Source organism: Electrona antarctica, assembly GCF_951216825.1.
Source record: "Electrona antarctica genome assembly, chromosome: 3".
NCBI lineage: Eukaryota > Metazoa > Chordata > Actinopteri > Myctophiformes > Myctophidae > Electrona > Electrona antarctica.
The window spans coordinates 41,273,687-41,295,042 of record NC_136808.1 but is presented as its reverse complement, the minus strand read 5'-3'; the positions used below and the strand labels follow the sequence as shown (position 1 = coordinate 41,295,042).

General features: G+C 41.6%; 1 protein-coding gene across 1 annotated transcript in view; it reads left to right on the top strand.

Moving 5' to 3' along the window:
- Nucleotides 1–8,885: 8,885 nt before the first annotated feature.
- chst8 (carbohydrate (N-acetylgalactosamine 4-0) sulfotransferase 8) overlaps nt 8,886–21,356 on the top strand; it is a gene marked incomplete at both ends in the record, with an annotated part of 223,852 nt that continues 211,381 nt past the window's right edge. Inside the window, one exon of the mRNA XM_079496470.1 lies at nt 8,886–9,045. Within this exon, the coding sequence (XP_079352596.1) occupies nt 8,886–9,045 (160 nt within the window). The remainder of the gene's footprint in view (nt 9,046–21,356) is intronic.

Here is a 21,356-nt window from a genome sequence, read left to right as displayed (position 1 = left end):
AAATCTTTGAATACCTATGTTTTTTAAAGATTATGGGGGTCCCCGGAACAACATATTTTGAGATGGGGGTCCGCTGCAAAGTACATGTAGTTTTGGGGGTCCTTGTCATGAAAAGGGTTTGCGCACTACTGAATTATAGTAGGTTTTTTTTAGAAAAAAAAGGGGTAAAACCTATAGTTTCTTCTTAAATACATGAGTGCTGCTGCTGTAGTGAGAAAACAGTTAGCAAATGAGCATTCATTTTGTTGACCTGCTTCCACAATAAATGTGGAACAATGTTGCCTAGACACAGTCTAGACAAGAGAGAAAGCAAACATTGCTTTCATTGTTGTTTTTGTTCACACTATGCTAAAAAGAAAAACTAAAAATAGCAGTGATCAAGTACACCATGAGACTGAAAGAAATGGATGACAGTGACACTGTTACTGGAACTGAGGAGAATTCATGACATGGCTGTCGTGCAGAAATTATTTGTGCAAAACAGGAAAACAGGAAATGATCCTATGGATCCGATGTAGTTATTATTTCACAAGCCCTATATTGGTAAAATATTTATAAAACCCACTTAACCACTTTACTTCCCCCTTAGGGGACATATTGGGTAGATATTTTTCAGGGGTAGGTAAAAAAAAAAAAAACAGTGGGTAGAACGATAGGTAAAACGAATATGTGGGTATATATTTTTTCAAGGGTAGGAAAAAAAAGGGGGGGGGTGAAATTATGTTTTCAGGGGATGACATTTTTGTTTGTCTTGGACTTCAGTACAGAACAGATGAGGGTAGAGAGGAGGGAGGACGTGCAACACCGCTGGAATCAATGGGGCAGCTATGTTGTTGAAGGGCACACAAGGTCGAGCAGTGTGCCTTTCTTTATCAATCCATAGGTAAACTGCTCTCATAAATTCTCAAATAAATAGATAAGTAAGTAAGTAAGTAAAAGTAACGTAAGTAAGCAACAAGAATGCTTCAGTATACAGTGGGCAGTCTATAGGCACAAACAAACATTGTTCGATCTAAATATCAACATGAACAATCCTGAAATAATGTGTGCCAAAGGAGCTCATTTTAAAGTAACAAGAGGGGTAAAGGTTATGCTGATTATACCTGAGAAATGCAGAACAGCATCTGTACACACAGTGCTCCTGTGGAAGTGTGTGTGTGTGTGTGTGTGTGTGTGTGTGTGTGTGTGTGTGTGTGTGTGTGTGTGTGTGTGTGTGTCTCACCTGTCTCAGAGCTCACATTGCACTTTTCCCACAGAAGCTGGTTTGCTCCCCTTAATCCTCGACTTCCTGGCCGGTAATCCCCCCTCCCCCCACCAACCCCAACCCCATGCTCTCTCATCATCATAGTCAATTATCCAACTCTCGCAGACACCGAGTGCATCAAATATTTAAGACCGCCATGCTAATATTGACTTTGCTCTTCATTACTCCTTCAATGAAGAGAATTGATTTAATAACGGAAACCAATAGGTGATCATAGCCTTGGCCTTGAGTTCACCTGGTCAGTCTGTGTCTTGGGATAAGAGCAGGTGGTCCAATAATGGTTTACACACACAAACACACGAAGCATCCTGCAGGAGTGAGCCAAACTGCACGGTTGGTATCAGGGCCACGCAGTACTACAATGAGCTCATTAAATATAATTATGGTTATTTAGCCTTTTAAGATATTCAGCAGCCAATCTGTATTCATAGTGCAATCTAAATTGTTTTCCCGGCGGATCATTTGTCTGACATATAAGGGCCATGTACTATAAAAGGATTTACTTCATTATATTTCAACTAGCCAGTCCAGGTTTCTTTCAGGTTCAGAGTTTCATCAAGGGTTTCTCTGGTAAATTTAGAGCTGTTTTGTGAGGACAGACAGACGACAGACAGACAGACAGACAGACAGACAGACAGACAGACAGACAGACAGACAGACAGACAGACAGACAGACAGACAGACAGACAGACAGACAGACAGACAGACAGACAGACAGACAGACAGACAGACAGACAGACCTGTGTGTATGCCTGTCTGTCTGTGTGCGTGCCTACGTGCGTGTGAGTCTGTGTCTTTATTGATCATAAAATGCCCTCACACAAACGGCTGGCTCTTTTCCAAAGTGCTGTCTTCTAAAACTAAAGGTAAGTAAATACATGCTTCAGGATATCAAAGGAGAACATGACCCAGGTTGTACCCCAGTTATCATTGTTCTAATATAAACATGAAAAAACCCTGACATAATTCATGCAAGAGAGGCAATTTTTAATCCTGAGGTCGTTTCTACAAACAGGTCTACAAATATCAGCACTTGCACAGAAGCCTGGAGGAAGAACTTTTTCCAAAAAGTGTACAGTATTTGTTAAAATCATGCTTTTATGTGGACACGCCCACCAGTTCATTAAGTATGCCTGGTTTGCCTGGTGGGTGGTGATGGGTGGTGATCCACCTGAACTGAAGCCACACCCACAGCTGTAGTTGTATGATAAAGGTGGAGGGGTTATAGGAGGGGCTGATAGTGTGATATTACTGTTTATTTAATTTGACTGTCAAGGGTACAGCCTCCAGGAAGAAACCCTAAATACAAAGTGAATACACCATTGCACATAAAAACGACTTGAGGGTGTCTAATGAAGTACTGTCACCTCATAGACACTGGAAAAAATACAAAAATTGTGGCACTCCCTCTTTAATGCTGCACTATATGTAACTTTTATTTTGTTTGCTTTTAAAATATATATTCAAAGATTTGCATACGATGTATTTTTAAATAGCAGATCTACAAGCATAGCACACCACTTAGTGCCGTGCTATGACCTTATAGCCAACCAATGTGCTGTAGAGCTGGGGCGGCAGTGGCTCAGAGGTAGAGTGGCTGGATGGTAACCGCAAGGTTGCCTGTTCAAACCCAGGCTCCCCCAGAGTCAGTGTCGAAGTGTCCTTGAGCAAGACACTGAACCCCAAATTGCTCCTGATGTGCTGGCTAGTGCCTTGCATGGTTTCTGCCACCATCGGTGTATGAATGTGTGTGTGAATGGGTGAATTGATGCACAATCTATGTAAAGCGCCTTGGATAAAGGCACTATATAAATGCACCATTTACCAGAGCTAAAATTAAAAATATTACATAGATGCTTTCCCGGGTTTAAGGAAAAATAATAGAAACTAGAAAAAGTGGCCCTCGGGGCACAGGATAATAGCGTTTGTGTTGTTTGGACAAAATGTGTAGGAGTAATATATGAAAAATCTAACAGATCTGTGTTGAACACATGTCTATAGACATAGACAGATTTGCATGATGTATGGATAAAATCTGTACGAGTAATATAAAGCAATGTGTGGAAAATGCAGGGCAAAGGTTTTTCCTTGGCCTCTGGGGAGTGTGCATACACAGATCGGTGCAGTTAGGTGAAAACATGATTTGGCCTGTTATAGCGCCACCATGAGGCTGATTTGAATTTGTGTCATGTCATTTCTTCCTCAGCCTAATGGGAATGTGTGTGCATAATGTCACGGAAATTGCACGTTGCCTGCAAACTTTGGAAGGCAATCTTAGCTAATCGGGATGGAATATGCAAAAGCAGAAAAACAGATCCGTGTTGATTCACACTATGGGAGATACGGTATACCGATTTGCATAATGTATGGATAAAATGTGTACGAGTAACATACAGGATTGGCGTCATGGTGGCACTATAACAGGCCGTGAAATTGGGGCAGAGGTTCGTCGTTGGCATCCAGGGAGTGTTTGTGCACAGTTTGGCATCGACCGGGCCAATGGTGCTGGAGATTAGCTGTACGCAGACGAACGGACGGGGACACACCCAGACGGACAGAGTGCAAAACATACTCCCCCCATGCCTTCGGCCTGGTGGAGACAAAAAGGAAGAAAACGTCATCAATGGAAAAAAATGCTGAGAAAAAGTCTGTCATTGGCAGAAACTAAGGCTCTGTCGATGGCCTTTGTAGTTTGTACACTGTTGTCACTGCACTTGGCTACCTCAAACCGTTTGATTTCTGTCCCTTTAATGAATGGATTTTCTATCCATGCCATCTGTAAATATTAGTATGACGTCATGTTACGAACTGTTAAAGTCTAGGCGTTTTACTGCCCGTAACAAGTATGAAAGAACAACATGGCTCATAAAAGAGTATCTGCTTTAATACTCAGTTCAACAAATTACCACACAGTGGCTTTAGTGCATGACGAAATGATAGACAGAATGGCTCTGTGAGCCCAAAATGAGTAGTATGACTTACATGACTGAAGGAACAAACGACACAACCTAACACACAGACAAATGGAACTAAACCTGACACACATTTGTAGTCGGCTGGAGGGAAGGCCACACGCAGCAGTGTCCCCACACCACACGCAGCAGTGTTCCCACCCCGAAGTCCAAGCAGAGAGTGAGCTTTATAGTCCAGGTAGCAAGGCCTGAGCTGCCACAGGACCAATCCGAGGGCTGATCAGGCTCCAAGCCAGGCCCTCCTCAGGACGGCAACACATTAGGGACACAATGCTCAGCACCTGCAGGGGACAGAAGCAACAACCAGTACCAGGCAACATAATAGGCGCTCCTCCATAACCTAGTACCTGCTAAACAAGCCTACTAATAAATACATGGTATAATATATAAAAAGTATAATAGCATTAGTCCCATATATATTCATCACCACTAATCAAAACATAATAAAAAAACAGCCAACGGCTGTTACATGTGAACTGACAGTTTATCTGTTTGCCGCCATAACGTCGCAGGACAAGAAAATCTTAAATATTGACTAAGTACTTGATGGCATTAGTGATTTATTCAGCCACATTTAAAACTGGTTGCTATGGCTGACGACGATCAATGTGGAGCTGAATAATAAACATACATTTCTCTCTTTAAACGTAAGGAAGGATGTATTACCGTGTATTGTTGGCTGATCATGGAACCGCTGTGACAGGCCTAAGTGTATAAATAGAATACACTAGAAATAGATATGGCAGACATGTGCTGTCGTGCACGGGAGAGGAAAGCACTTGGCAGGTACTGTATTGGGGGCTGATGTGATATGATGCGGCCCTGGACCTATTGTATTAATTGAAGCATGTCTGAGCATGTGTTCAAGAGCTGTTGTTCCATCTGCCTGAGCTGGTAATGTCACTGTTCTGACGACACAATCAGGCTTACTGATCGACCGACTATACATGGTTTTTCAGTGGCCGATATATAAAATAAATACAACATTAATAATATGAAACAGTAGCTAACAACCAACACATAAGTGAAAACAACAAGGTGAGTGAGCCACGGGTGAGTTTTAACCAGCAATGCATACCGGGAGCCACAGGTGAGTCTTACCATGCAGCCAAGCATTTGTCGGACTAATTCCTGATCGGACCAACGTATGCACCCACTTCTAAATCAGTAGTTCTCACACTTTCAAGATTTTTCCAAAATGTTCAAAAATAGCAGATGTAAAGTACAAGCTTACACACGGCATGAATTGACATGTAGTGCCAACGCAAAAATTACACAGATGCTTTCCCGTTTTTTATGAGTTAACAGTAATTCACAAAGGACTGCTTTTGCAAAATGATTGCATATCTAAAATCCTCAGAAGATTTAATAGGACAAAATAATAATGCATGGTTTTGTATGTCCTACATGAAAAATCAACGTTGAATCCCATAATAAATTATTGAACATCTCTGAGCATTTATTTTATGCCGTGTGAGCATTTCTGAAGATCATTCGGCTCATCTTGAACTGCTAAAGTGATCTGCAGGACTAGTCAGGGCTAGTAATGGTAAAACGGTAAATGGTCTGCATTTCTATGGCGCCTTCATCCAAATACAACGTGCGTTTCACCCATTCGCACACAGATGTTGAAGGAAACCACTGAAGATACCACCATCGTTGGTAGCAGTTAGGGGTTCATTGTCTTGCACAAGGATACAGTACATACATTGTTGATATAAAATCACATCAAAATAGGCAAACCTTTGGCACAAATAGGTGATCTACGATACAAAATCACAACTGAGCTTGTACACTATTTTCAACAAAGAAGGCTAATAAATTGACAGGGACCAAGACTAGACCTGGAAGACTCCATCAATGAAGTAAAAATGTATTGACTGTTACATTTTGAATTTAACGTAAAAAACAACATACTTCTATCCCTCTGACCGTATAAGAAACCAAGCTTTAGCTGATAACAGGGCGGTGATTCTATCTCCCTCTCACGGCTAGTCTCCATCCCAGCGCTCGGAAGAGCACATTAATTCAGATAGGGGAGATGGGCATATAAATAAATAAATAAATAAAGACAATTAGCTGCGCTTTGAACACAATTTTACTGGCTCCCACTTCACCCGCTGTCAAATTCCGCTCTCATAGGTAATTATTAATTAATGAAACAAGCCCACCAATGGTGCCGGCATCTCTTTGTTTATCAGCCAGTGTTGTTCCTTTCCAACTAGGATTCAAGGAGCAGTAGATATGCATGATATTCATAAAATCTGCCTCATCTTTCTAGGGCACCTGTTCTCAGCAGTTTGTTGTTAAGGGAAGAAGCCGCTGATTGCATATGCAGTGAGATAATGAAGAGGGTTTTTATGCATTCTGTGCCATAAGGGGCGAGCTCCAAAAGTGGTCTTTGGTATACCTCTCTACAAAAAGTGTTATACCACTTTTAAAAGTGATACCACTTTTAAAAAGTGCTATACCGTTTTGAAAAAGTGGTATACCACTTTTAAAAGTGGTGTAAAAGTGACAGGGTATTAAGCTGTCTCTGATGTCTTGGTATAGTGGGCAGGTGGGCAGAAAGTGTAGCTCTATTTCAACTGCATTTTATGTGCAGTGGGTTCATAGTCTGTCTTCCCTTGGGAGCGGGGTCTGTCTGTGGTGGCCTCTCTCTATTGCAAAGCTGTGTTCACTGAGCCTGTACCTAGTCATGGCTTTCCTTAGTTTTAGGTCAGGTATTCTGACAATATATTCTCTATTTAGGGCTAGGTAGCATTCCATTTTGCTTTGGTTTTAGGTTGTCTCTTTTCAGTATGTCAGGTAGCTTTTTTGTTTTCTTATAATACATTAACATTACTAGCAACAATGAATGCCCCTAGTGAAATAAATCGTATAGTCCCATCGAAATTCAATAGAATGTGGTGAGAGACTGAGAGTTGGCTCATCTTGTCCAAACAATTGGGCCTGGATAAACTCCTGTGTTTTGTCACCTGTGAATTCTATACTAAATTATTCGGTTTGGTTGAAGTGGTAAATGTCTGTTCTTTTCATACTGGATTGGACAAAGAATGTATGAGAGAATGAGTTCAAGTATTCTAGTATACTATTTCTCATATTAAAATATTATGACCTTCAGAATACTGCAGGACTCTTATTGCACTCTATGTGCGTTTGTCGTGGATTGCCTTTGTGAGTTCCAGCACATGTAATTGTAAATGATTCTGCAATGTGGAACAAAGCCTCTGAGGACTGTCTTATTGAGTTCAAACTCCTGTGTATTCATTCCAATGTATGTGAGTTATAATAATTCATTAGCATTTTGTATTCAAATTAGTGGGATAAAATGGGGTCATCCCTGATTCCCTATGTTCCCCGGCCGGGTTCCTTGATTAGGGTTTAGGGTTAGGCCGGGATTAGGTTTTAGGGTTAGGTTTATTGTTGTAAGCGGGGAACACAGAACATTTTTAGCCGGGGTAAGTGGGGAACATATAGGTACGGTCCCAATAAAACCCTACCCATGGGGACACAGAAGTATGCTGACAGCCTACCTATTCAGTTGCTGTCAGGCAGAAACCTCTTATCTCCATATTCAAACTTTTTGCTCAAATTTACATTCCTCATGTTGGACTAAAGGTATAGCTCTCCACCAAACAGACTAGGCCTAATTCAGACTGGCAGTGGAATAAAGTCAGGAGATCAGTCGGTTGGAACTTGGAAGGTGTATACCGGTATATATTTTTTTGCTGAATGCACCTGAGAGGCGACAACTGACAGAGATTTCGATGGTGCTAAAAATAGCCTATGGATTGATGTCTTTTTCAACAACAAGCCTGCTTCTATGCAATGGTCGAAAAACCTTCAGTGCTTTTCTACAACTTTCGACCCAACATGACAGTTCGACCCAACGTGACAGTGTACCCACTACCCAGCGCCCATTGAACCGCAGATATTCGGCAACAGGCACACTTACCGACGACGGTGAGGTGGAGAGCTACCTTTAAGGAAATAAAGTTGTGCACCTCAACTTCAATTATCAATACCATAAGAACCCGCCCCTAAGCCCCCCAGTCCCCCCCCGTGCGTGTGCGTGCAACTAATAACTATGCATGATCTGCGGCTTTTATAAAGGTTACACACACCGGGACATTCTGGGAGCGGTGACAACATTTCGCGGTGGACCTTTATTTACCAGTATTTATTAAACTCTAAAACATATATATATGGCATCTTTTAGTGTTGTTGTCAGGCCTGGCTCCAGATGTATCACTTCACTCCATTCACTATCAGCGTCATCTGTATAGTATCAGTCAAGCTAATGTCCGTCTGACTGCAAGGTGTCATTCTCACTCTGATCTTCTGCTATTGTATCGCCATTGGTAGCGCCATTGCTCACCCTGGCCCTCATTCATGAAGTCATCACAATTTATCAAAAGTAAAAGATTCAAAATGTCACTTGAGTAACATTTTGAATCTTTTACTTTTATAGCATAATAGCATCAAATATACTTAAAGAAATAGCCTATTGTTGTTTATTCTAGGCTACTCTAAAAGGTCAGTACAAAAAAATATGTGGATAAAACATTATTATGAACACTTCTCTACCCCCCTCATTCCCCTCTCAGATCTTCCCGTGTTGGTCCTGTACTGTACTGTGCTGCACCATGCTGTGGATGGAGTGGAGGGTGGTGGTGGACTCCCTGCGCGGGCGGAGGAGGATGCTGCCCTGCACCTTCTGGTTCCTGTTGCTGTTCGCCGCTGGCGGCCTGGTTCTCTTCATCCACCTGCAGGACCTGTCTGAGATGGTCCAGCAACAAGGACCAGGTTGGTGTGTCTGCCTGCATTCTACATAATACTAGCAAAGATGGTTCATTTATGAGCCTCCTATTGGAGTCGCTATAGAGGCTATATAAATGGTCTCCTAAGTGGGCAATAGCACCCAGATCTCGTGAAAGTCCGATGTTTACTGGTGCTAGATCTCGCGAGAGTGTGTTTGCTGAGACAGAAGAATTGATTGTCTCCTGATTTATCGCTCTGAAAAAAGTCATTTTTAGTGTGACAATCTTGGGAAGGTTGTGTGGCTTGTGACGATCAGTTCCGATATTTGGTTTAGTGACCATGATGGGGCTGAAGTATATAGTTCAGAAGCTGTGTTCACGTTCACTCTTCCATTGGAAATAATAGACTCCAACCTGCTTCCGGTCTTGTGAAAAGGCAGCCACCTACGTCATGCGGATATGGGAAGAAAACCTAGTAGCAACCTAGACCATATTCACACGGCAGCCATCTTGCCATTAACTCATTCCCTCTCAATGTGGTCACCCCCTCATTAGAGTCACATCTTGTTGTGCCTCTGAAGTTACATTGCTACGCTTGAGTTGGCTGCTCCGTTTAATACACCTTCATGTCTGCTTTTCACCTTTTAGACACTGAGCTGACACTCAATCCAAGCGCAACGAAGAGTCAGAAGTTAGCAATAGTAACACGTGCAAAGGGTCAGAGCCTAGTGGTTCTCAAACTTCTTCATGTCATCTACTTGGCCACGGACCCCCAAATCAAAATATTTTGACTATACTGTCCAAAGCGAAGAGTTGTCAAAAATGTTCGCTTGATTTTTTATTTAACTAAAAAATATACAAGATTTTTGGTAAAATAGCCGACCTACAAGCTCAAAGTGCCTGACAAAGTGACACTCTGTGAGCTTGTAGATCTGCTATTTTTGAATCACTAATTGCGTACACAATTATCACCCCACACAAGCACAGAAATGGGCAACAAAATCTAAGGCATCCATGGAGACAGTGGCGTAGTGATGCAAATGCACACATGGATGCATACAAGCACACATGGCACTCCAGAGAAGCTGGCTAATGGACTCCAAACCACACACATGCACTCAAGTGCACTAATACATGCATATTCACACACACACACACACACACACACACACACACACACACACACACACACACACACACACACACACACACACACACACACACACACACACACACACACACACACACACACACACACACACACACACACACACACACACACACACACACACACACACCATTACAGTAGGATTGGAAAAACAGTCGCCCCTCCCGTGAAACTATAGAAATGGTGTCTCGGAGGTACCGAGACTTGGAGGGGGATTCTGTCCCTATCGATACATAACTCGGAGGACGAGTCGACTTAAGGTTATACTTCCCAATGGCCTAAGCTCGCTCGGCAGTGCCTCACGTGGCTCAAGTCACGCTACGCCTCCGAGTGCTCACAACGCCACTGGGTGGTAGAGCGGCTGACTCATGGGAGCCTTGTGCGTCTTCTTGTCGTCGTGTCCTTGAGCAACAAACTGAACCCATAACTGCTCCCTGCCGATGAGCAGGCTGGTGTCTTGCATAATGGTTTCTCCTGCGTGTGTGAATGTGTGCGTGAATGAATGTAATGGCACATAGTAAAGTGCTTCGGATAAAAGGCACTATAGGAAAGCCAGCTCCATTTATTTACTTTATTGATCCCTGTGGGGAAATGTATTCTCGTTTGACCTGATCCTACTTATTAGGAGCCATTGAAGCAACCACTGAGCAGTGCCTGGGGACCAGAACAGGTGTGAGGCCAGGAGTACAGTACCGGTATGTCCCCAAACGTACATGCATTGTGTTGGAGGAAAGCCACATGTAAGTACAGCTCATGAGCCTAGTTAGTGGTGGGTGAACTAGGCAACTTTAGCACGGGTGCCAACATTGGCACAGTGGAGGGTAGCCTTATACTGGCACATGCAGGTAGCCTAAGTGTGAGAGAGAGGATTTTTATTTTAAAATAAAATATTCTTTTAAAATGTGGTCTATTAAATTAAGTCCCCTGGCTCCCACATCTGTAGGAAAATTAAACCCTGCACATAATTCTACATTCATAGAAACTTTGAACGCTGACTGGGGAGAGAGTCTGAGAGATGGGTAATTGCTCTGAATCTAATGGTCATTACAATGTCCTGATATGAAAGAAAATAATGGAAATCAAGGCAGTGGTAAAGTCCCACTGCCGTTGTGGGTTCAAATCTACCTTTCTTCCCCTTGGCTTGTATACAGTAACCAATAACCATACAACCTTATCATTGCCACCAGAGGAAACAATCCGTTTTCACATTTTTAAGTAGAACTACTTTACTGAAAGTGAGCTAGTTTCATGGGCTTGGGCTCCTTTCAGCTGCAGTGATAGACTTGTTCTTTTACATCCCTTAAAATAGAACTTTTTGGACATGCATTGGTTTTAACCTGTAGCAAACATTCAACTTCAACAAGAGATATTGCTTAGAGGTTCTACTTTAAAATTCCTCGCTGTCAATTTGAAAGCAGAAATGTTGCGTGTCTTCGCGTCGCCCGTCTATAATTCTCTGCAGGTCCTCCTCTCTGACCTGTCAGATTTGGCTTCCCCCATTACCAGACTCAAATTGTTTCCCTCCTTTATCGCTTCCTCCATGCTGTAGTTAACTGTCACGCTGAGAAGCAGGAGTAATTGGCCGTGAACTGTGGCGAGTGTGAAACAGTTGGGAGTCAGTGAGTCTGAAATGAACTCCTGCACACCTGCTGCTCTCGGAGGACAGACAGACACTAACGAAACGCCTCAATCAGAATAATCAGAAGCAATGACACAATCACAGCAGGTATCGATTCGTATCGTGTATATACGTAACTAATAACGTTCATTGGCCATGTTGTAATTCAAGGAATTTGGTGTTGCTGTTGCTCACATTAAACATTAATCTGAACATGGCAACATTAAATAAATGAATTGGGAGGGATACAAATTACTGTAGGCAGCTGGGATTTGGATCTCCTCTGCATATTATGCACATAATCTTGGTAAAAACTAGACTGATTATACTGATTATTTATGCAAAATATTTACAAACGATGTACGCTACTGCAGCACACTGAGACTGAAAGCTCTACATGGGAGGGAGGGAAAGAGAGGAAGACAGAGACAGATAAGCCTGAGTAATATTTAGTTGCGTGGGTGAAAATAGGAAATCTACTACTAAGATCTGTGATTTTCGTTGTGTTACACCAGCATGCAACCGTGTATAAATCAGGAGAGTTATTTATTTTATTTTTTTTACAGTGGGTAACATCACAACGCGTTTTTTTTATTTATTATTTATTTAAATTATTATTTTTCATTTTAAATACTTGACATTGGATATTCTTCATCGGCCACTACTTCTGTACCTTTAATCAAGTAAACTTTGAATACAAAACTTTTACTTGTAAACAGAGCATTTCCACATTGTGGTATTGGTACAGTAGCCTACTTTTACTTAAGTAAAAAAAAAAAGGTTTTAGGGCCATTGAGGCTCCGGCCTTGTCCACTGCTGAGTGTCACAGGCAGCTGTGCTATGAGTCCTCATTTCTATTGGCACCGTGTTGGCCTCTCTGCCAATAAGAGCCACTCCGCCATAGAGTACAGACTCTCCGCAGGCCTACAATTATACTGATTGTCAAGATACGTTTTCTAATCGTCTCACCCAACAATCTGTTTTCACAGGCAGGCATCCAACACACACACACACACACACACACACACACACACACACACACACACACACACACACACACACACACACACACACACACGTGGGGCACACCTACTTTCTGCTACGAAGGCACATCCTTTCATCCAGTTTGCTGTACTGCAGCTGATAAGTGTATTGAGGTAAATGTGGCAGTACTGAATCATGTAAGAGAGTGAGAGACACAAGAGAGAGAGAGAGAGAGAGAGAGAGAGAGAGAGTGCTGTGTGCAGAAAACAGTTGCTATTAGTACCATGAAGGCACCAGGCACAGTGAGAGAGTAAATTTGCCTTAAGCTATGGCGCTTCAGCCCAACAAAAGCTCATATCTAATAGAGTTGAGGTTTAATACATTGTGTGTCAGCTTTGATCTGCCTCTCTCTCATTCTCCTCCTCTTTATTTGCGCTATAGCAGTGCAACAAAGCGATCCAGAACCCCGACGTGGTTGAAGACAGCATCACATACAGTGAAAATGGCCTGCAGTTTAGCCGACAACAGACTTTGGCCCCCTTGATCTCAGTCACACACTTACAGGAGTAATTGCTTAAGAACATTTTGAGAGTCAACCCAAAGAGCCAGTAGTTCAGATAAATTGCCGGCACAAATGTTCATCCCCGGAGCAGCACTCTTCTGATACTAATGTGACTGAGCTGCAGGTGATGACTGCAAGGTCTGGTTTTGTGTCACCTCACTGAAGCTTAAAAAGTGGGTGGAAAGTGTCTCCCACTCTGGCTCCAGAATGCTATACTGTACCAGTGATTCTCAAACGTTTTCGTGCCAAGGACCCCCAAATGGAGCATAGAGTTGTCACAATGGGGACTGCAGTGCCAATAAGTCGAACATCCCGTTAGTCAGACCTGCGTGGCCGCACTGGCCGGTTAAGACTCATGCGTGCTGCGGGTTAAAAATCACCAGTGGCTTCCTGTGAGGTTATAGGGTTTACAGTGTATTTTAACAGTGGGCGAGCATCGGCCGACACATCGCCCAATCGCCTGAAAAGATTAATTATTTATTTATTTATTATCTTTTCGGGCGACGTTCCTCCGCCCACCTTTCGACCATCGCCTGTTCACCTGCTATTAGGGGTGTGCTGAAATATCGATATTGTGATATATATCGATACGTCCTCCCGCGATAAATAATCGATATTGATTATTAAAATATCCATATAAAAAAAATATATAATAGTAATAATAATAATTTTAAATAAAATAATGTTGTTCATAATGAAGTGATGAACAACATGTTTAGAAAAGGAGGAAATGACAGCTAAAATAAAGCAAATCCCACTATCACATTCCACAGCAACCAGAAGTACTGAATTACTGGATGGTGATTTGTCCAAACAGCTTTGTGGGAATACAAAATGCAGAGTGCCATTATCACTGACACCAGTGATAATGGTCAGTTGGTGGTGTTTGTGAGGTATTATGATGATACCAGTGATAATGGTCAGTTGGTGGTGTTTGTGAGGCATTATGATGATACCAGTGATAATGGTCAGTTGGTGGTGTTTGTGAGGCATTATGATGATACCAGTGATAATGGTCAGTTGGTAGTGTTTGTGAGGTATTATGATGAGGGTATGAGTCAAAGGGGGAGTTCATTGAGTATTAATTTAGTGTTTGAGTGGTGCAACCACTCCTATAGACAGCATGTGTGTGTCCCTCCCTGTGTCCGAGCACGAAAATAGAGTTTTTTTGTATGTATTTTGTAGTTGCAGATATCGTGATATATCGTTGATGAAATTTCATACAATATATCGATATATCACAAATATCGCAATATATCGAATATCGTGATATTATCGTTATCGAGGGCCTAATATCGCGATATATATCGTATCGTGAGGTACCCATATCGTCCCACCCCTACCTGCTATCGCCGGTAGTCGCCGGGTCCCATAGACAAATAATGCACTTCCGGAAAATCCACCTGGCTGTCGCCCGCTGTTAAAACGTGCTGTTAGGGTTAGGTTAGTAATGGTCTGACTAACGGGAGGCCGGACCAATGACATGTTACCGTCACGACGGTCACGATTACAAATTTAAGTTAACGATTATCTTAGAAATAATTGCGATTAACAATTTAATTGTGTTTTTGGCGTTGAAAATTGGACAACATAATGAATAAAAATGTAATTTCAGATTAAGGCTTTGTAATAGAAAAATTGCACAGGGTAGATATGACAAATAACTTAGATATATAAGAAATTACTGACATATTTAATCCTTTTATACTAAACAAATGTAAAAATGTTGGAACTAGCTTATCTACAAGCTTACAATGCGTCACTTTAAGCTTGTAGATCTGCTATTTCTTCTTTTTTTATTCATTCAAATCACTTCCAGCTAGATAGCTTTAAAAGCGAACAGCAGCACACAATTGAAAATATGCTTCAGGTACATTTCATTGCACTTTCTCCTGATTAGCTTAATGCTGCCACGCCCACTGGCGGCAGACATTTTAACCATGAATCATTTTCATTTTGATTACATTTTATGCCTGTGTTTTTTTTGAGAAATGCTTTTGTGTGTAATTCAATAAATGTATTATGCACCAGGACACACACACACACACACACACACACACACACACACACACACACACACACACACACACACACACACACACACACACACACACACACACACACACACACACACACACACACACACACACACACACACACACACACACACTTCTTATTCAGAGGCTTTTCCCATGTATTAGATACAGTTAACGAACTCAGCTGGAGGAATTTGTTATAAAAAGGAGCATTTGCTCCTCATAATAATGAACTGGAAAATTTGCCTATTATGTGGCGAGACATAACATTCTTTTAGCGTTTTGGTTCTATATAGTTCACCAGTTCAGTAGTTCATGGCACACAAAACACTGCCTGGAGATTATATTCCCTGTGAAGGGCAGTGGTTAGTAGTAGTACACATCATCTGGACAATGCTTTTTAATTTAATTTTTTCAACCAAGGTTCATGTTTTAGGTTATTAGAGATTGTAAAAGATGAGTTCATTTTTTTTTCATTTGCTGCTTTCTTTTGTTTTAGCGATTTTCACAATTTCTTGACAGGCAGCGGGGGAATTCAGACTTTAGTCCTGTTTTCTGTGTGTCTCAACGGACAACTGGATAATAGGGGTCTGCCATACTGTGTGTTGTAGGCTCCTCAGTTTGTCACCTCCCCCTTCACATTCAATAGATCCCGTATCTTTTGTGGCCAGATTATATACTTTCCTGGGGACTATAGTAGGCTATATAAAAATAAAGAAATCGCCATACAATTTTGTAAAAAACGAAATACATATTTAGCCACTTTCAATCGCGAAAATCGCTAAAACGAAAGCAAGCAGTAAATGAAAAAAAAAAAACATTAAATATTTTACTTTCTCTTATAACAACCTAAAACATGGACCTTGGTTGAAAGAAACAAAGTTGTCCTTTAAAGGGATATTTGTTTTTTGAAAATGAAAAAAACACATCCCCTCACATATTAGAAGGACAATATCAGTCATCAGAACCAAGGACGGGCGTTTTCATTGAATCTAATATGGTTAAAAAAGTGTTTGACAGAGTTGACGGGTTTGTAGCTGACGTGGGGATATTAGCTGAACCGACGATTAGATTGAAGATCAGAGGTGACCGCGCCTTCTCTGTCGCTGCCCCCAAGCTGTACAACAGCATTCCCTTCTCCATTCTGTGCCCTCCGTTGAATCTTTTAAATTTGTTGTTTCCATATTATAGCACTTCTTCTGGCCAAGCAGGGATCATGTCTCGACAAAGTGGTTAAGGTTAAAATCCCCGGTAAGACATTACGGATTGCAGCTTTAAGGGGGAAAAAAGGCATTACTATTACTAACTGTGGAATGTAAGACCATGTTAAAACGTCTCTAGTAGACGTCGTCGGCATGCCATCGGTGCAGTCAATTTCAGAGTAAACATGCCACAGGCTTTCACAAATGAAATGGCTGATGTGTACTTTTCCACCCGTTACACTTGTAGGATTATGAATGTTCTTGTTGTGGGGTGAACATTCATTCTAACTCCTCTTTCACTTTGCATCTCGTCTCAGGATATCATCTGATTATCGTGATTATTCACTGCACAGTATACTACCTCTGCATGTACTATGCCTAATTTCCACGCGCCAAAAACAGATGATCTACAAGTTCATAATGCTTTGCATTAAGCCCTATTTTCCACGTTGTTGTGTGATGGTGTCGCACATGCAGGCAAAAATAAATCCAGTGCAGCTTGTAGATGCAACATTTTCACACAAAAATGTTTCAAAATGTCTACCTATAATGGCAAATTGAATGCATTGCTTTGAAAGGAAAAATACATACAGCAACAACAACAAAATTCTCATTCTACTGCTCTGCCACCAAGATGTGGAATGCTCTGACACCATCCATTAAAGGAGGACTTTCTGTCAACATTGGTCTGAAAAAAGGCCAATCAGGAGACCACAAGGGGAGGTAAATGCATGTTCCCATGCATCCAAAGGAGGTGTCATTCACCGCTGCCGTTTTTCCTTTTTCTCCTTTGCACATAGTGTTTTTGTATTCATTGATGACATGTACAGTATCTTTCGTTACCGTTTTAATGCTTCGTTGATTAATTAAATACATACACACAATGGAATGTCTGACTACCATGTTCCATTTGCATTTCTGACTATTAAAGTATTCAATCAACCAATCCTCAGCCGTGATATCACCAATATTTTTCAAATCAACTCTCATCTTGGCTTTTCCATGAGCAGACTCCCTCCCTCCATCCATCCCTGCCAGGGACTGCGTGGGCATATTGTTTCTCTCTGGAGGTAGAATTTGATCTCCCAGCCAGAGGTCCCGTAATCCCCCTAAGCCCTGTCTGTTTGCAGAGTCTAATTTAGCTGTCTCCTAATGTAATTAAATTGTGCCGATGACCCCTGGAGTGGGGTGGGGTGGGGTGGGGTGGGGTGGGGGGGCTGCACAATATTTCTATGCAAATCCCACCATTGGATGATAGTCGTAGTGATGGAGGTGGAGGTGGTGGCAGCAGGGTGGAGTGACAGGATGTTATTTTACCCTTTTTATTTTTTTCATCCTCTTTGACTGTGACCACAAAGCTGCTTTAAACAAAGCCGTCTTTCTTGTGTAGTGCTGGCACTGTCCCCTGCATTGGGCACAAGGCACAAGGGAGAGCATTGGAAAGCAATACTTGGCACGGCTCACTCCATCGCAGTCATTTTACACAACCCCTTAAGTGCAAAACAAGGGAGAGCTTGTGTCTCGGGGGAACCGGTTACGATAACAGACCTTGATTGGAATGTTGCGAACAGCATTGGTGGTGGGGAGTATTAGGGGGTCCGCTCTGCTATATAGCCTGCTTCTGTGTTCGGCTTGGATGACCACCTGGACCGGTATCCCCGGCAACTGGGCACCTCGGGGAGCAAGGGCGACTGAGGATACCTTAGCTCTAGGGAGGCTTCTGGGATCTCCTGAAAAGAAGGAGGGGAAGAAATGGATTGCCAACGGGGAAGTAAAACCCTGTATTCTTCCTCCGTGCAGGCAGTGTGCTGTGTGGGTATCAGATGGCTACATCACACTGCCTTAGTGCCATTTCCAGACCGGGGCTATCAGGAATTGGATTTGAGAACAACTCATGGCAAATGTGAGATCACCCATGTGGTGTTCCATTTACATTAAATCCGTGGGTTATTCCATGGGCTCTCCCAGCGTAATAAGATTTTCCCTGCAATCTGATCTTCCCATCAGTGGCACATATCACAGTAAAATCCTCACCGCTAATTTAATACTGAGAGCGTACAAATGTAACCATAATGGACCCCATTTGTACTGTTGTACACGCACTTCTGGTTGCATTTGCAGACTCAGTCACTCACAGACACAAAAGTGGATGAATAAACATGGAGGATTTTATAGTGTATAATACGCTGTCAAATAATGGGTTTGTATTTGCCTTCTGCATCTCTACTACGAGCAAGTCTATCATGGAAAAATAAAAAATATCTAAAATGTAAAACAGTGAGGCAACAAAAAAAAGTAGTTAAAGATATGTTTGATAGAATAATCCCACCAAACCAAGGATTTATATGGTTTCTGTCGAGTGGACGTTCTGTCCAAAACTGTGGATTCAAATTTGTGTGTACTGTATATGTATGATCAAGCAGTGTATTATTATTTTTTCAAGCAGCGACAAGGCAGGACCAAGCAGGAAGGCAATAAGCAATAAGAATAATATGCACAATAAGAAACATGGAAGAGTGAACAAAGACCATGTAATTGTGACAGGGTCAGTTTTAATCGTGTGTGTGCTGTCTGCTACACTCACCTCCCTTTTGACCTCCTCCTACGGGGAAACCCGACCCGGGTCACAGCACCAATGTAACGCCACATTGCCCAGGATTCGAACTCGGGCCTCCCGCGTGAAAGTCCAACATCTTAACCACTAGACCATGTGGTCTACACGACATTGTTCTATTGTTAACAGCAGCATCATTCAGTGTTTGTGATGACAATTATGTGTGTCCTGGTCCATTATTCATTACTACAGTGTGTTCGCTTTTCATGTTTTTTTAAGGCTGGTTTCAGTGCTATTTGGCATGACCCTCTACCATACTGTAAAGTTGCAAAAGCATATGACGCTGCATGTATTAGGGACAAAAGAAGAATTTTCACAAAACGGCAATTTTCATTGGCTCATAAAACTTAAAAAAACGTACTATACTTTCCCATGTCCGTATAGGTCCAAAGTTCACGTGTAGAACTTTTCGTGCATTTTGATCAAAGATCCTGGGAGGAGATGTATTTTAATTGATTTTCATATAATTCAAAATGGCGGGTGATCTAGAGGTCAGAGGTCAAAAGTAAGAGCACGTTACTTGTTCAGCATGAGGAGACGCATATGTGTATCGAAGTTTCATTGCCGCCGGTCAAACGGTTCATGAGCTATGCGTGGTCAAAGTTAGCATTTTCAATTGAGTGCTATAGCGCCACCCTTTGGCCACTGGTTGTGTTTGGCATGGCCCTCTATCTCCAAATTTCGCGAAAACCAACTGCACGGTTCAGCCAGAACTGCTATTTTTTGGCGGAAGGAGAAGGAGAAGAAGAAAAAAAATAGCAATAACAATAAAGGACCAAGTCCTTTCAGGACTGCTTGGACGTTTAATTAATAAGAGGTTTATTCTGCCTTAATTCATGCCACGTTGAAAACAGTTGGCCGCAACTCAGGAAGCTACATTAGAATCAGAACTGGAAGAAATAATTTCACCTGACAGGAAATGCCGTACTGTTTTACAGTAACTATTTATCAAATATATTACATATGTGTGAAACTTGTGGATAGTGCAGGTTTTTTTAAGGGAAAGATTTATGGATATAAATAAGTAAACACTGTGATTATCTGGCAAATAGATGGACATTGTAGGCCTACCGGTATTTGAACACATATGGACAAACCCACACCCGACATGAACACAGAGAATACACACATTTTTTGATAAACCAATAGCTATATGGAATGGAAAAGTAATTAAACCCATCTTTTTATTTTTTATTTCTAAAGTACTTATATTGATTATTTCCATTGCAAAACGATACGATACAAAGTCAAACGATACGATACTTGCTGTTTACATCGATATACTTCGATTTTCTCGATATTCGATAGTTACTATATCGTTACACCCCTAATATATACTGTGTGTTGTGTGTATAGTATATATATATATATATATATATATATATATATATATATACGCGCGCACACACACACACACACACACACACACACACACACACACACACACACACACACACACACACACACACACACACTGTAGGAGAGTCCAAAGGGAATCATGGGTCACAGCCACAAATCACATTAGTGTGGAGCTGAAGCTTGGGCATTATACTCTTTCTCAACTATTCTTCACTTCTCTGACATGAAAGAAACCTTTAAAAGAGCTGATGGGGGTAATAGAGAGAGCCAGGAAGCATCAAATTCAGCACAGAAAATAAATGCGTACACGGTGTGTACGCATTTCTTTTCTCTGCTGAAAGAAGCTACATTTGTGATTTTCAACCGAGCACAGACTAGAGGCAGCAAGCAGGGAGTGATGTACATGTAGGCTACTCAAGTACTGTACTTAAGTACAATTTTAAGGTGTGTGTTTTTTCTTTTTTTAACTTTACTGGAGTATTTCAAATTTCAAATACTTTTACTTCTACTCTAACTTTAGTTAGGCCTACTAGTTATTTTGATTATTATTACAAAACATACATTAACCAATTCAGTATACATTTTGGCCATTTGAGACGTGTTGTGAGCTTGTAGTTCTGCTATTTTTAAAGATGGAGTGCCATGATTTTTTTCCACCCTAAAACATGCTCATCAGGTATTATTATAATATAAAGAGGTATAGTATAGGTATAGAGGTACAGTATTTGTTAAAATCATGCTTTTATGTGGACAAGCCCACCAGTTAATTAAGTATGCCTGGTTTGCCTGGTGGGTGGTGATGGGTGGTGATCCA